The following is a 17816-nucleotide window of genomic DNA, read 5'->3' on the forward strand; positions in this document are numbered from 1 at the left end:
CCCAACCAGACAATAGTGTGTCTATGTGTGTCCATCCCTGCATGAAATTGCAAAGCATTAAAAACCTCAAAGAGCAATAGAGGAAAAAAATACCCTCTTCCTTGCATAATGGCAACAGATTTATACACACACATATATATAAAAATTTGTATCTTTCTTATCCCTCTGGGCTTACCTATTAAGACCTTGTGATTGAGCAACATGATCAGGTAAAAAATGAGCCTCACATTACAAGGAAAGAATTCTATCTGAGCACCCTTTTCTTTTTTTCGTTTCCTCCTCACTCCTCCCCTGCACAGCACTGTTGCTCTGAAGCAGTGCCTTACTTTTACAGGACAAGTTCTAGCCTCTTTCCTCAAGATTAAGCCCAAAAACCTTCAGTTGTAGCATCTGAATAAAATCCAAGTGTAATAAGCCATCTCCCCAACGCAGCATCTGCATTTGCTAAAATAAATTACTAAAATCCAGAATAAAGCACAAGGTAAAAGTGATTACACTGTGAGAACGTAACAGGCAGATGTGTCACTACTCTCCATGTCTACACAGACAGAGAAGATTTTTAAGCTGCAGATAAAGACAAAACATTGTGCCTGGTGGGTTACACAGCAATATGCCAACAGGAAAAAGAAATCGTCATCCAAACAGCTAGGATGCTATAAATATCAATACAGGGTTTAACATGTAGCAAGATGACAAGCTAAACAAAATTCCCAGAAAGACATGTATAGACACACGAAATCCACTTTTTAAAAGAAGTATTCTAATTCTGTATGTTGATAGATAGCAATTCAAAGAGGATCTTGGGTCCCCTGAGTAAAAAGTGATGCTGTCTGTGCCCTCTTGGACAAGGCTTAGCTCAGGCCCGTGGCTGGCATTCTGCAGTCCTGCTCCACAGATCAGAATAGTGATGGCAGAGGTGACTGAAGCAGCATAAAACACCAGGGGACCCATAGCTGAAGCACAATTATGGTATACATGCATATTCCCATGTGATCTCTTAAGTATATGAGGAGACAACACAGGGTCGATTGTGCCTTTTATTTTGTCCTGCATCTGCTGTAATGCTCTCACAGACACAGAACTGGGAAAAAAAAAACAAACCCACAAAACAATTATAGAGGGAACAGACCAGAAAGCACATTTTCAATTGTCCCGTGAAACATTTTCTCAGCCTGGGAGTAGTAGGTTGGGCTGCTTACTGTCTTCCCATCTCTTCCACCTTCAGTGACAGTCTGTTGCCAATGTCCTTCCATATTGCACATCCTTAAGAGGTCTCCAGGGATCAAGGGGCTCTGCCTGAGCTTGAAATGAGCAGCTAGCAAACAAGGTCCACCTTCCCATAGAGACAGAACACTGCAGGGCAGCTTAGAGCAGGAGGAACTGAGAAGAGACAGATGATCATTCTTAGCTGTCAGCCTCCCCTTCTCAGTACTGGAGTGTAACAGATTTACACAGTCTGGTTGTTCTCAAAGAGCAGGAATGACTTGTCAGAACACCCTAAAGTCCAATTACAACTCAATTAACGTCCTCACTGCTGCCCCTGCACAAGGCAAGGCAAACATTCATTTGGCATCCACCAACCCTGACCAAGGGAACTTCCTTCCTCTCACAGCACATAGATGCTTCTGTTTCACAAGAGCTATGATCAATGGAACTGACTGAAGGATCTGTAAGCATCTGAACACCCAGTCTGGGCAGTGGGGGACTAGAACAACATGGAGCATATGCACCGAGACCCAAGGCTCAGGCTGCTTACAGAAGTGAATTCCAAAGAAAGCAGCATAAAAGAAGGCAGGTGCTGTAACCTTTGCTATGAGGAATTGTGTTGAAACTTATAACACTGCAGGAAAACAAACAAACAAACAAACAAAAAGAACACAAACAAACCCACCAAAAACCCCAGCAAACATTCAGGATTTTGTTTTCAATGTTCTAGAGACTAATTGAACAGCGACAGCCTTGTTCAAGCCCTAAGCAACACTTTATGGCACATGAGGGATGCAGATTCAGTTTAATTTTATTATGTAGTTACTTGAAATAAGGTGATTGAGGAAGAGGCTTTACCTAGGGATAAAAGCTCAGCTATTTTTTCCTCCAATATAAAATGTTGCTGTAAGGATGCCAGCCTGAAAAACACTACACTATAATAAATGTAGAAATGTTCCCAATGATTTCATAAGTGCATGCTGCAGGCATTCAGAGTACATATAATCACTACATGTCACGCTGGCAACTCTGCGGCACTTGCATCCACGTTGGTGAAGAAAATACGTAGCTAAATTAAAGGGGAATACAGAAAGGGGCAGAAAGACTGAAAGGGTTTGGAAAACATTAATGAAAAAGAAAGGTTGAAATAATTGTTAGTTTAGTCAGAGAAAGAAGTGATGAGAGATGGTAACATGTTTCCAAGATGTAAAAGGTTGGATTTTTAAACCAGCAAACACTTCACATGACCCTTTCTTCATCTACTACCTCAAACGTAATTTTCAGTAAGGAGAATTTAGTTAAATATCAGGGGGAAGCCTTTCTAACTGTAGGTATAATTAAACAGTAGACTCAGGGGGTGATGGTATGCTTTTCATTGAAGGGTTTGAAGTCAGAAATCCACCTGTCAGGAGAGTTTCAGTATAAATTCTGCCTAAAAGCTGCCCACATACAAGATGACTTCCTGAAAGGCACTCTCGTCTTTCGTTTCAGCAGCGCTTTATAACTCGGGCAGATGTCAAATTGGCCGTTATCATCCATGTTCTAATTCTCCTATTTAGAGAGCTATTACTTCGAGTATTTCAGCTACACGAGCAGGTAACGCTCTCGGCGTCAAGGCAGCAGTATAAGACAAACATGTTCCCCATAAAAACCTGTGCTCCTTAACGTTGTCATCTTTCCGTAGGTGCGAGCACGGCGCCCCTAAAGCCCCCTGCGGAATGCGACGGGGCGGCGGCAGCGGCGGCAGCGGCGGCAGCGCTCCCCCTGGCGGCAGCCTGCGGGAGCGAGCCCCGGCTTCCTGCCCGCCAAGGGCCGGGTTAGCTTCCTTGGCCACAGCCTCAGCTTTGTCCCCGGCAGGTGGCAAAGTGCAAACCAAGGGCTGAACGGCGAGGCCGCAACACTGAATTGATTCGGCACAAATGCAAACCCGGCACACAAGGAAGCAGGAGCAGGCAGGAAGCGGGCAAGCTGCAGGGCAATCCTTGGAGAGGGAGGAAGAGGTCAAAGAGAGTATGATCTTGTTCACCCTCTCCCAAAACCACAGCAGAGAGGAAAGGAAAACTTCCTTCTCATTAGCTCTTCCCAGAGGGCAACCCCCGACAACCGGAACAGCGGTGATGGAGAGCAGGCAGGGGCTGGAGAAGTGGGATGTGAAGCAGAGGGCACTGCAAGTTGAGAGGAGAAAGGATTATAAGAGAAAGACGCTGCAGAGGAAGGCATGGAGGCAGCCTGGGACAGTTTCAACTCACCTATCTCTTTTTCAAAGTTGCAGGTGTAGCACCAGCAGGACTTCACTGTCTTGCACTTCTGTCAACAGTTCCAATTCAGTTTCTCTGTGAGTCTTTAAGGCTAAGACAATTCACAGCTCCCCTCTCCCTGCTCTGCCAGCCTGCTGCAGCTCTGAGGTTACCTGCCTGTCCTCTCCCATTATGAACTAATAGCCTAGTTCCTTCTCCCCAACTCCTGGAAAAGTGGTTTTCAAACCATATCCTGCTACTGTAAAGCTATAATTTAACAGACTAAATATTACAAGATGTTATTACAATCTGCTGGTACCTGTTGCTGTAAAGTGATTTTGACAATATCAAAACACTAGGAAAACTCATGTAACAAAGTTAAAACCAGGTAGTCAAAATGAACATTTCAATCTGGATCTTCAACTCTATTTTTAATTTATACCTTCTGATAACTGAAATTCAGCTCAGGCTGGTTTTTCATTTTCATTTAAAATCCACACATATTTGAAAGCCATCAGGTGCTTGCTTCTGCTCTGGAAACATTCCTACATTTGCCTGTGCTTTCTCCTCAGCAAGAGCTACTGCTGCTTCGTTGCCTTGTTGACACACACACATCCCCCCGAACTGACTGCCTCAGCATGTGGGAGGGAAGGAGGTTTTGTCAGTTTGGTTCTGAAGGTGTTTCTCTCCCTGCCCCAGGGCACATTGCATGCAGGTCTGTGATCTTGCAACTAGTTGTTTTCTGTTAGTGACTCCCATGGGGCTGGAGGCATGAGTCTAGCAATAAAATTTGAACATGATCATCTTTCCATCACTTGAGGGAGTATAGCTTCCCTGAAATTTAATTTAGCTGTTTAAACAAGCACAAACCTCACAGAACGTTTGCCTTCTGATTATTCGAGAGATGGTTCAACGATACCAACTTTCTAAAAGAGATGCAAGGACAGCAAAGTAAAACAATACAAAAAGCTAGATTGATTTCCAAATTCCAACCCACAGGAGATCACCTAACTGAGGAAAAAGTTACTTGTTACCAGTCCTACATGGAGAGAAAGGAACATGCAAGTCCACTCCAACTGGCAGAGGAACTGCAAGTACTGTGTAGTTTTAGCTTCCTGCTCTGGCAGTATCTTTGTCTAACCAAGCCAAGCCTCCATCACCATTCTTACTCCCATAGGTCCAAGATTCAAGAAAGCATATCTGGAATATCTGACAGTATTTATTTAGTTTAGGAAAAATATTCTTCAAAACAGCTCATGTTTCCAGTTTAATTTTTCTAGTTAAAGCAGTCCTTTTTCACGGTCCTGACCATATCAAGCTAAGCTGCCTATACAAACCCTTTGTAACCAGTTCTAAAGGAGTACAGGGGGGTCCTGTTTACCCCCAGAAGGATCACATGAGAACCAGAGAGTCTTCTTATAAGGTAAGGTAGGAAATTTCAGCCTACATTTCATGCTTTCAGCACTGCAGCTGAAACCCCCATTATGCAAAGTTCACTTCTTAAAAATACTGTGCAATAAACCCAACTCATCTCCTATTTTCAAGGTCTTCCCAAAGACTGTGTGTTTGAGAATCTGCTTTAAAAAAAAAATCAGTTTGACTCCACCAGTTTCAAGAGTACCTGTACCCTGTCATTTTCCAACTCTGATTTACTTTGCATGCTTTCTGTCGAGTGCTGCCCACATGCCTACCATAAAATAGGGGTCCTCCCTATGTGCAGAGCAAGCCAGGGGTTGTTTACAGACAAATCAGTCTGGGCAAGTGGGCATGCCCTTCATTTTAGAATTCACTCACAGTCTCTAAAGAGCACTCAAAAGTGGTCAGAAAGCTAAAATAAGGAAAAACATCCAGATATACCACATAGCCTGGCTATATGTATTTCTTATGCTTCCATGGGAGCGGTTCTGGAAAACCTCAACAGAGCCTATGGGTTTACTTGCTTTCATTACTATTTGTCTAGGAAGAACTGTAAATACAGAGTGGCCACCTTCTTGTAGCTCTGAGGGAAGTTGCTCTTAAGCAACTGGGAGATCCTCACTACATCATCACTACTACTGGGACCCTAAAAAAGCCTAAAAAGAAGTGTCCATCCAGGGAAAAACTAGACCTGCAGCCCACTAAGTTGTAAGAATTTTAAAAATACAGTGGCATTATGTATGAAACTAAATGATGTCAACTTCATCAACACCCAGGCAGGAGCAACTCCATCAGTACTTTGAGGGGAAAACAAATGATAACACATGAATCGACAATAGATCTATTACTAACAAAAGTCAAGTCTTGCCAATGTCTGTTTGACATCAAGACAGGAGAGCTGCCTCAGCATCAAGTGCCAGAGACTACAGCATTTCTTCAAGTTTTCAATAAATGAGAAAACTCTGATGAGTTTTCAGAAAATGAGAAACAATTTATAGACCTCAGCATTTTTTCACAGAGATGCTCCCCACAGAGTAGATTTGAGCCCCATGATAAGAGTCTCGCTTCTCTCTTACATTTAGTAGATACTTCAGAAATCATCCCAGGCCTTCCAGAAGTCCACAGATCACAAGTTAAATACTTTCCCAGACACAAATATATGGTTCATAGCCTGGAAAACCTAGCACAACCAGGCAGGCAGCCAGAGCCAGTCCTCAGACTTCTGTGTGTGTGTCATTGGCATGACTTAACTGCATCCCTTTCATTTATTTATATGAGGTGACAGAACAAGGAGGATTTACAGAGAGATGTTAAGTATCTGCTCAGCTCTTCCCCATCATCTGTATCATGCTGGCATAGTGCCCTGCAGAAAGCACTAGAGCCTATCCATTTGCATCCTTTGCTAGCAGTAGATTGCCAGTCAGCACAGAATATACCCCAAGTGTATTAATATGACTTTCATAGGTGATGCTCAGGAGGTGTTGTACTGTGATTCTATAAACCAATTTCATGATGTCATGGATGCTACTCATTTATGTTTGAATTAGTGTATTAATATTTATGCCTGTATGTCTGAAAAGGAAATGCAGACAAATGTGTACAATATTTACCAAACTACCTACTGCTTCAAGAGAGGTATAAACAGGTGACTAAAACAATTAAAGTTTACACACATCTGTTAGGCTGTTCACATTCACTGGAGGACTACGCTGCAAGAAGCATTTATGCAGACTGAAGTGCACAGCCTCATTATTCCAGCTAGAGTCCAGTCTGTACTTGTGCTTATTCCAGTGCCCCAGAGAACTTCATTCTCCTTTGCCACAGGCACATATCAATGCTATTTCCTAACTCTCTACTGCAGGGACTTGTGTGACAAGAGACTGAGAAGGAAGGAACAGACAAACAGGTTGTTCTGCGTTCTGCATAATACAGATCAGCAGCTGTCCTTTTATTTCCCCAGACTCATAGAATAATTGCTGTGATGGAATTAAAACAAAACCATACCCATGAATGTCAAACAATGTGAACTGTCACTGTTTTCATTACATTACAGGATATTTGTGTGAGGCAGGTCCCAGAAGCAACAACATTTCAAACAGAAAAAAAAAAAAAAAAAAAAAAAAGTGATTTTAATGCTGTAACAATTTGTTTCCATCTTCAGGTGCTGTTTATAATAGCCAGGCCCTTGAAGACTGGGTAAGTGGATTTCTCTGGACATCAGTCTCTGCAATCCACTGCTTTCCTTTGCTCTCTTATCAGAGCTTTGTTCTCCCTCTAGGTATTCCCAAAGCAGCCACGTGCTTTCTTGTCTGAGCAGCTTGCAGTATTTTCTCACAAAGAGGACAGCCAGACAGAATATCTTTTTCTTTCCCTCTATTAGGGCATGTTACTCAGCAATATCCTTTGGCTGAAGACAGCAGCCTTGCAGCCAAACACTGATTTATGTAGGACTTGGCTAATAGTTTGAAAAACCTTTTTCCTTGAAAAGTTCCTTAAAAGTGGACATCTGATATATCAGCTCCTTCTTGTTCAGCAGAATAATACCAAAATGCAAATTCTGCTCAGGAACTGAACATGTTGCTCTTGCAGACAAAGCCAGAGTCTTCTTGTGGGAAAAGACACCACTTTCCTCAGAGGGAAGTCAGTTCCTGGACAACATACTGAAACAGAGACTTCACACTCACATGTGCCCCATACACGCAGCTCAGCTGTGAGATTGGAAAAAGGCCCTGAGAAATACCCCTGACAACCCCTGAAGTAATGCATCACATTTTCTAAAGCACACAGTGAACTGCTGCCAATCTTTTTCATTTGGCTGGTCATCTTAAGTGTTTGAGGATTAAGTCATTTTGAGTTGGGTAAGCAAAGTACACTTGCACATTTACTAATTACCCAGCTAATTTGTACCTTGGTCACAAATAAAAGCAGCTCTCTCCCACTACAGCAATGTCTCTCATGCATTTGGAGATGAATACGCAAGAAAGAACCTGCTATTTCAGGACCACAAGCACGAAAGAAAGATCCCCCAGAGCCTGCCCCAGCATTGGCAAAGGCTTCAAGGCTGCACTGAGTAACTCTTTCAGTCACCCTGGTTTCTCCATTCAGAACCTGGTCCCTGAAAATTTGCCAGTATAGAATCATAGAATAGTTAGGGTTGGAAAGGACCTTAAGATCATCTAGTTCCAGCCCCCCTGCCACGGGCAGGGACACCTCACACTAAACCATGTCACCCAAGGCTCTGTCCAACCCCACCTTGAACACTGCCAGGGATGGAGCATTCACAGCTTCCTTGGGCAAATGGGACTAGATGGAGTGGTCCCTCTTCAGTAAGTGCTGATTGGGTAATAGAACCTGTAAAACTGACAGAGACATAATATAAAAGCTACTTAAATGCCAAGCTTTCAGCCTGTATTACAATTTCTTCAGCTATGACTCCACGGCTACATCTGTAGCATAGCCTGGAGTGATGTTCAGCTGCTGGGTCTGTGCATGTGTGCTAGTCATGATGGGCTAAGATCCAGGTATATTCCAACTCTCCCATACACCCACCACACTACATTTCTTGGGTAGAAAATTCTTGTGCATAGGTGGGAGAGAAGCCATGCTTGTTCCTGTTGCAGGCCATGCATCAGAGGATAATCGTTGCAGTCCAGAAACAGATTTACAGAGGCCAGAGCCTTGGATTTGGTAGGATTTATGGTCACCAAATGCTTCCTTTGGCCTGGGATTTCTGAAATGCTGCACTCAACTCTGACAACTTTGTGACCAGAAGCATAGAAAGTGCAGAATATAGAATACAGTGTGACTATAAAAGCAGAGAACCTCTCAGGGCAGGCAGCAGTGGGAGATATCATTTTCTACGTATGAAACAAGTAACAGTATGAGTTTGGAAGAAAGCAGAGAAGATAGACATTTGGATCAGGGGAATTTCTTCTAGAACAACAGAGATAAAAACAGCCCAGAGGTATGTGAACCCTGGCAGAGGCAAAAAGCGGGGGAAGAATCTGATTTCTCACTCTCCATAACCTCTAAAAATTAGTAGGGACACTAAAGCAATTTTTTTAAAAAAATATCTGCTATTTAACAGAACCTGAAATTGTGTTGTACTCACTTTTCTTTGTTTTCAATTTTGTAACTAAGCACTTCAATGTGTGCTATGCTAGAATCACAGGGCTTTCAGTGTCAAGAGTGACTCAAGTAAGCAGCACCTCTGAACAGCAGAGTGCTACAGGCAAGCTGTTCGGGTGTATAGAGGCACTAGGCCATAGCCCTCTTCTCAATGATGGTGTCAGATGTGCAGATACAGATAGGTTTTCTTCTGCTGGATGTTAGCCAGCACCCTCTTCTTCCCCAGCCCTTAAGCAGGAATGAGACAGCTCCCAGCCTCCTATCATTGCAGATACTTTGCCTGCCATCTAATTTTCAAGGAGCAAACAAAATGTTAACTCTGCCCTCCTCTGGTTAAGGAACGGGGTGCGATGCATACACATTACATGCTTTGTTTAAAATCAGATTCTTTGCCACAAGAATGCTTCTTAATGACATTTTGTGTCAGACACCACCACTGATTACTTCCCCTGTAGCCTGGAAGAGACCAGCTACAAGGAAAACATTTGCCCCTAGTTGCTAGACAAGCAGCCTGTCTGTAGGCTATCAGTCTGTTCCAAAGCTTCAAGATAGCAATAGAAAGATGGAAAAAAAAAAAAAACCAAAAACCAAAAACCAACCTCTAAGATTCTCCCACACAGATTTTAATACACAGTGTTTTACCTAATCTGTTAGCTAGACCAGGCTGTTGTACCAGAACAGGTTAACCAGGATCTGTAGTAGCACAGACAAGGACATGCATGTGTTCTGTAGCCTATAAATAGGCTCTCCGCTTAAGAACACAACCCAAACAGCCAGCTGTTAACAACTAGACTACAGAGCCTAGGCAGCAGTTGTTGCTTGCTAAATAAATCTGTGCAACCTACTCATGCTTCAATTGGCAAATGATGTACAGATTAATGTTTGATGAGAGGTGATAATATTAACATGATTTCTGAAGAGGCAGGAGAGAAACATGCTAAGCATGAGAACAATCTTTGAACTGATGTTCTGTGAGGCTGTTAGTAGGCTTTCCAGAAGTGAGCATTTTGACCTCACAGCTGCGACTGGCAGTTTTGACAAGAACAGCAAGGACTGGCAAAGACAGGAGGGCTACTTCCATGCTGAAGGGTTGTCTTTGACCTTGAGTCTTACCTCTGTCACAGGTTTCCTGTGTGCTTAGTAGCCCAACTCTGCACTGGAGATTCAGCAGCTCCCTTCCTACAGGGGTATTTCCAAGGATGAATATATTGAAGACAGGACAAGCCAAACTCTTCTCCTAGCCCTAAATACAGTAACTGTAGAGCAGACTTGTGGCAGGGAACAGGAATGCAAGCAAAAGTTTGTGTTATGCTAAGTTCAGCTGAGTCTGACAGTTTTTAAATGACCAGGCCCCCAAACCCCATACTGCAGGTACTCTACAACAACAAAGTTTGTTTGGGTCATGGAAGAGCCAGTGCTCCTGGAAAACACTGTTTCTGCTTGGCACAGACTACTTGCCAGGTCCCTCCCAACAGCACCTTTGTGCCATTCCAAGTCCCATGTGCTGACCTGACTGTTTGCAAGGCAGGACAGATTCATGTGGCCAACCTGGTTCAATTTCCCAGTCAAAAAAAAAACACAAAAAAAAACAAAAAAAACAAAAAAAAAAAAAAAAACAAAAAAAAACAAAAAAAAAACCCAACACAATTCCCTTCAGTGAACCATCTGAACCTTGTCTTAGGGATGATTTCATTGAATATTTGGTCCAAAAGGCTAGACAAGGTTACCCCGACACCTCTGGGCTGCCAAGCACCTTACATGATGGGGCTCATCCGAAAGAAAAAAAAAACACAGCCTTTCTGCCAAGACCATGCCTTTTGCCCTGTAGCAAAGAGATGGTTGACACTTGCTGGCTTGATTTCATTTCTGTGGTTAAACTGGAGGTGCTGTTTCATGTAGTTTGCATCGCCCCTGTTAAAATGCTTGCACACCTGGCAGGCAAGTCTAGTTTTATGCGCCTGAACCAGCCATACAATAGAGGTCCTTCATCACACAAAACAGCAGCTTTGATACCAGGATACCCATGTAAATAAAATACAGCATAACCTTCCCAACTTCTTGTTACCCACCCTAATAAAAACAAAGAAACAAACAAAAAAGAATTGAGGGCCAAGAAGGAAAGAAGATTTTATAGTTCAGTAATTAAATCCCTGGGATATTTTCCACTATGCATGTCAATATGGACTTGTCTCAGACCAGTCTTAGACTGCAACAACTTCCCAGGCTTCAGAAACAAGACTGCTTTAGGAAAGCAAGAGCAGAATTATGCTGAGGATGTGGAAATAGCAACTATCAGAGAAACAAAACATAAAATTTATCCACATCTGGAAAGATCCAACAAGAAGATTAAAACTCTCTTAAAGAGACATTGTTGAATTTAGCCATGGTATATCCAAATCATCACCCTTCCATCTCCACCTTGCCTTTAGGCAGAGGTTACTGCTCCTGTAACAGGAGCAGCAAAATATTGTTCTTTTGTGTAATCTTCACAGGCAGCTTATGGCAGTATGTTGACTATATGCAAGAATGTAATGCTGTAAAATGTCACAGCAAAACTTGAGAGATCTTACCTGTCAGAGCTCTTACAGAAAACTAGTAGGGCTACACTTAGAAATTTATTCTAGCACTATTATTTTAAAGGCTGTCATACACTTTATAAAGGACAGAGTGTTCCCTCTCTCACCACCCTGTATAGACACTGCCTAACTAAAGGCAAATTGTCTTATAAAGGTTTGCATAAAACAACAAACTGCATTAAAAACTTGAAATTCCTTTGTGAGAAAGCTAAATATAAGTCAATATATTTTAGAGGAGCACAGTGACAGGGAAAGTAATTGATGGTGGGAGGCCAGGGGACACTTTTTTACTACTTCTGGCTGTGAGGCTCTCAGCTGGGAACTGTTTCTGACATCTAGATATTTTTCTCTGCCAATGCTCCAGAGTGCATGTCAGATACCTATCAGTTCTAGAATAAGCACAGTGTGAAATACTTTGAGAAGCTGACATTATATCCATAAGCCATATGTTCTTTCATGATCACAATGGGAGTCCCTTGTAAACAACAGGAGAAATCATCATGGATATTTAAAGGCTGAACATTTGCTTAATTTATTGTAAAGAGAAACATTACTAGTACCATTATGTTGGTCATATGTTAACAATATACAGCATTAAAGACCTATGGTGACAGTACACAAACCAAACCAAAGTCCTAAATGGATTTCAATCCATTTGCTGTTTTCCTTTACAGGAATGAAAGTTCCAGAACTCAGGACAAGACTAAATTATTTTATCTATAGATTTTTTGTCTTTATATATGACTACAACTGAAGGTACCTGCTCACAAACACACAATGAAACATCATTTCCTCTCCCAATATCACCACCATGCATTGTTATAAATGCACCAGGACAAACTGCTAAAACATTCTAGCAAGGCTTTATAAGAGTCAGAAAGGCTAGATCTTCACAAGTCTTCAGACTGCACTGAAACCCCTAATTTTAAAACATGCTTTTGGGTGTATATTTCAGTTTTCTTGAAGAAAACCATCTAACCAGAGTAACCTGCAATTATGATTTGCTTTTACAATAACTGACACTTCTGCTAATCAGGAAAATGCAGATCCTGTACGCACTTGCCAAATTTAGCCATTTTACATCTCCATCCTCTGATAGCTGCTGAAATAATGTCTTTTAGTAACTAACTCAAATTCCACACATTATCACCTTCAACAGCAGGAGGCTCTCAGGCATATAACTTCTTCTATGTAACAATGAAGCTAGTCTGGAGTGGAAAAATACACAAAGGCACACTAAGAAAAAGTACAAAATAACTCCACCAAACATCAGCCACACTGGTTTTAAAAGCGAGCAATCAGAATACAAGAGGCAAGATTTCAACTGTGTGTTTGCATTTTGCTTTTTCCATTTACTGCAGTAACAGACTGTTCTGTCACACTCACATGGCTCTTCACCAGTTACACTTGCAAAACCCAAAGTCATTTGCAAAGGGAAATCAGCAGAGCAGCTGTCAACAGAAGAGTAAACGTGATGATCCTATTATCATCACCCAAGCAAAATGTTGACTTAAAAACTCCAGCAACCTGGCAAGGCTTATCAAAGGCTCTGCAAGCCTGCTGCAAACGCTTATTGTAAGGTTTCATGTTAGGATGTCACCTCTGATTGATCACACATGTCAGAAAAGCATGGGATTGTTGATCTTTCTTAGGAATGCAGTACACATCTCATGCATACATAGAAGGCAGTAGCTAGTCTAAGAATCAGTTGAATCTTCAGGAATGGGGTTCCAGAAGGAGGTAACACAGAAATCTCCTGTTGTCCCTTTACACAGGGGACAATATCCTGAGGCAACACCAACCAGTTTCTTACATCTTAGTGCCCACTGTTCTAGGCATCCAACAGAAACAGCCCAGGCTCTGCACTGTAATGCTTATTTCTAAAGCTGGTATTTCAGGCACTTACAGTTTCACTGCATAGCTTAAAGAGCTCTTTTCCGATGCAATCATTTTTGTTGGTTAGTTTGGTTTTGTTTGTTTTTTTCAGACTGTTACACAGCACAGCTTTGGTGAGTTCTTTCAAAAGAACATGAACCTGTCCATGCTCACCTGGTGGTACTGGTTTGTCATCAATCCTTCCTTAGTATATTATGAAAGTTGCGAAGTGAGCTGGGGAAACAGCATCATCCTATACTCTCCTAGGTAATGTTGCAGCACACTAAAAATAGCTGCTGCTTTCCACTCCAGAGATAGAAGCTTCCTGAGAAAAGGTATTTCTATACTGAGGGTATGCATACGATACACAGTGCTCTGATATATCACCACTTGTCCATATGTAAAGTGAATAGATTTGTAATATTTTCCCAACCTAAAAGCTATTCCAGCCACACAACTAGTACGCTTCTAGTAAACACTCTTCAGCCTCCCCTCCCACCCCTGCTTGAGCAGTGTTTTTTTTAATTCTATCTCCACAAGATAGCTGCTGCCAAAGCAGCTTCATGTTTCTGCTAATCTTTTCTGAAATACAAGAAAGCGAAAAACATTTCAGGAGAAATTTTGGAACCTCTTTGGATTTTTTTTTTTTTTTAAACATATTTTGTTTAAATAGAAGCAAACAACAAGTTTTTAATCTCAGCTCTTGCATACAAATCTGGACCATTCCCCATTTAGCCAGAAAAACTGAATCAATCTATTTCTGAACAGCTTTCGCATTAGGACTGAAAGTGCTGTCTGTGTATAGCAGAGGGTTTCAGGAATTGAGTGTGAACAACAGCTAATAAGAGGGAATATTTAGCCAATTCTTAAACTACTTATACACAAATTTTGTTCCCACATACTACTCCACACCACAAGAATGCCTAAAACTTAGCAGGACAATCTCAACTCTATGCAGGCTTATGCAAAGAAAGCAAGTTACAGCTTCAGTCCCACAACAACAGATGAAACAGAGCTTACTCTGGGCAAGGATAGGTAAAGCATGAAGGTCCCTCACTCAGAAGGGGGCAGAAACTGGACAGATGCTGCCTGACAAAGGGAAGGGACCCACTGAATCAAGGGATAGAAGAAATAATCACAAAGGTTAAAGTACAAATCTAGAACTATGAACCAGCTGTAGATACAAGCAGCTGGGAATCAGAAGGAAGTTGCTACTGAGCACAGGAGCAAAGCTATGGCACAGCTTTCTTGAAAGTTCTGACAATTTTGTATTAAACTTCTGCTAAAATGTTATTTGGCCACTGTGAAAAAGTATGTTTACTATATGTTGCTTACAGTAGTATCACATTTGGCAATGCAGTAAGTCACTCCCTGCCCCATGCTTCTAGGAAACCCAGGAGATGAGCAGCACTGGCTCCACCTTACTGCATGGCCGGTCTCCCAGCAGCACAAGAAATGCCACCAGGAACAAGTAGCTCCTCACCTCATCTCTACTGCCTGCTAAGGCAGTGTGACAGGTCAGTACTTTGCCTGTTTTAACTCAGGAAAAAGGTGTTTGAAGAGCTTTGCTCAGCACAGCCAGCATTCTGTGAACAGCAGCAGAGCCCTAAGTAACAGCACAGATTTCATCTCAGCAAACTGTTTTAAAAGAAGTCTAAAAGTACACGAATACTCCAAGTTTAATCCATAAGGCAAAGAGCTGAATCACAGACTCTGACAAGGCAGTCCCTGGAAAGCAGCTATATCATATACTCCGCTTCTCGTTCCAGGAGCATCCCAGGTCCAACGTGCAGCAGGTCTACATGCAGATAAACTGAAAGGAGCATGCCAGTTTCAAACACCCATAAGGAAAGTTCAAATCTGGAGTCTAATTAAAATCACAAATCTCCCTTACCTCTAACATGGTAAACTTGCAATGAAATTGGGCAGTCTCTCTCTGTATTTCTGCCAGACGTCTGGATTCCAGACAGTGCTATTTATCCTAAGCCCTTCCACAGAGTCCAGACTGCAGTCAGGAACAAGCAAGGATGCCAGCTGACCTAGGCTGGAGGACTGTCCACCCTCCCAGGACACTTTGGAGCCAGGTGGTTCTCTCTTCAGACAGCTCTCTTCCAGGAGCAGAGCTGTCCTGCCGCATGAAAGGAGCTCTAGCATCACTTCACAACAGAGCAAAACTGATGCCTGAACATCCCCAGTCTAGTTGCTCCACCAACTAGAAGCGCATGGGATCACAGGCCTATTTTATTCCCTGTGGAGTAACTTGCCCTTAACTATAGTCTTATTCCAGTGATAACCATAAGCTCTATGTGGGGCTGTCTGTACATCCATGCTTCCTTCTCCATTAGCACAGCATCTCATGTAGCTTGTTCCCAAGGCTGAAGAAATATTTCCAAGAGATCCTTATTTATGCAAGCCCTTCTGACCACACATGAGTCCCCCTATTCCAACAGGGCTTTGGTTTGCCCCTTTACATGGATTTACACTTCCAGGTTTCTTTATTCCTTTAGGGAAGTATATTTTGGCTTAGCCCAAAAGCTTAGAATGAGAACCTCATGCAATTTCCACTGTATCTTTGGGAACGTAGTCATCATTGACTTCAAATTTGATGCCAAACACAGCATCAAGTATTCCAAGTAAAATGGCACGGGTCTGCAAAGGCCTGTGAAAAAGGCAAGCTCAGCCCAGCAAACCGATATGAGACTCCTGGACTATTCCCGACTCACCAGATGCAGAAGCTGCCTTCGTCTGCATTACATATTTCTGGAGAACAAATGCCACTGAGTTACTATGTAGTGCACAGGAGTCTTTCATACCATGCAGTTTGCAAGGACTCTTCAGTGGCAAAAACACAAGCTTTCTCAGAAGGCCAAAACATCCACTAATTCAAAAAAGGGTGACAACACATACCCCATTGAGTTCAACTGATACACTTAGAGCAGAGACAGTTTCAGCAAAGATGACAGACATCAGTATATTTAGGCTAATAGCAAAAGTATCTAAGATGGAAACATAAGTAGCTTTCATAGAGATTAATTTAACAGGAAAACCAACAGGAAATGACAACCTTATGAAGTTTAGCCATGCCAAGTGCAAGGTCCTACACCTGGGTCGGAGCAATCCCAGGCACAGCTACAGGTTGGGCAGAGAAGAGATTCAGAGCAGCCCTGCAGAGAAGGACTTGGGGGTGTTGGTCGATGAGAAAATGAACATGAGCCGGCTGCAGTGTGCGCTCGCAGCCCAGAAAGCCAACCGTATCCTGGCCTGCATCAAAAGGAGAGTGACCAGCAGGTCAAAGGAGGTGATCCTGCCCCTCTACTCTGCTCTCGTGAGACCTCACTTGCAGTATTGTGTGCAGTTCTGGTGTCCTCAACATAAAAAGGACATGGAACTGTTGGAACATATCCAGAGGAGGGCCACGAGGATGATCAGGGGACTGGAGCACCTCCCGTATGAAGACAGGCTGGGAAAGTTGGGGCTGTTCAGCCTGGAGAAGAGAAGGCTGCGTGGAGACCTCATAGCAGCCTTCCAGTATCTGAAGGGGGCCTGTAAGGATGCTGGGGAGGGACTATTCATTAGGGACTGTAGTGATAGGACAAGGAGTAACAGGTTAAAACTTAAACAGGGGAAGTTTAGATTGGATATAAGGAAGAAGTTCTTTACTGTGAGGGTGGTGAGGCACTGGAATGGTTTGCCCAGGGAAGTTGTGAATGCTCTATCCCTGGCAGTGTTCAAGGCCAGGTTGGACAGAGCCTTGAGTGATATGGTTTAGTGTGAGGTGTCCCTGCCCATGGCAGGGGGGTTGGAACTAGATGATCTTGAGGTCCTTTCCAATTCTAACTATTCTATGATTCTATGATTCTATAAATGAAAGGTTTTGCTGTTGCTTGGGAGGGGAAAAAAAAACAAAGAGGGATGCAGGCAAAAGATATACTTCACATAAGCATCAACCTTCAGCTCCTTGAAGTTTTCCAGTTGGGTAGAAAAAGAAAAAGCTCTTCTATCTCTCAGGCAAGCTGTGTTCTGCACATAATTGGGTGGAACACAAACACAGAAGTTCTGAACACCAAGATGATCTGTCCTTCAAAACCATCAGGGCAGCCTTACCTTCAGATACCAGTGCCCCCCACCTACACAGACCCCCTCACTAGTATTTCACCACATTGCAACTAAACCCATGAAAGGACAGTCTGAATCCTCGTTCAAGAAAGCACTGTGCAAAAGCTGCTGTGACCATTGCAGCAAGAGAAAAAACATACTAGCACACCCACTCTCAACTAAGTAGCATGGTCCCTGACACTTCTAGTAATAGTAACTAGTAGAATTAACTAGCTTTTACTGGAGAGGAAGGAAGACACCGAACTTCATCAAAAAATTCCAC

The 17816-nt window shown here is 42.6% G+C and overlaps 1 protein-coding gene across 1 annotated transcript in view; it reads left to right on the top strand.

The window, feature by feature from the left end:
* Positions 1-201: 201 nt before the first annotated feature.
* The window catches only part of STMND1 (stathmin domain containing 1), a gene marked incomplete at its 5' end in the record, with an annotated part of 31382 nt that continues 13767 nt past the window's right edge, over positions 202-17816 (top strand). Inside the window, 2 exon segments of the mRNA XM_080609665.1 lie at positions 202-209; positions 2891-3022. Coding sequence (XP_080465791.1) covers positions 202-209; positions 2891-3022 — 140 coding nt within the window.

This window comes from Psittacula echo, assembly GCF_963264785.1.
Source record: "Psittacula echo genome assembly, chromosome: 2".
Taxonomy (NCBI): domain Eukaryota; kingdom Metazoa; phylum Chordata; class Aves; order Psittaciformes; family Psittacidae; genus Psittacula; species Psittacula echo.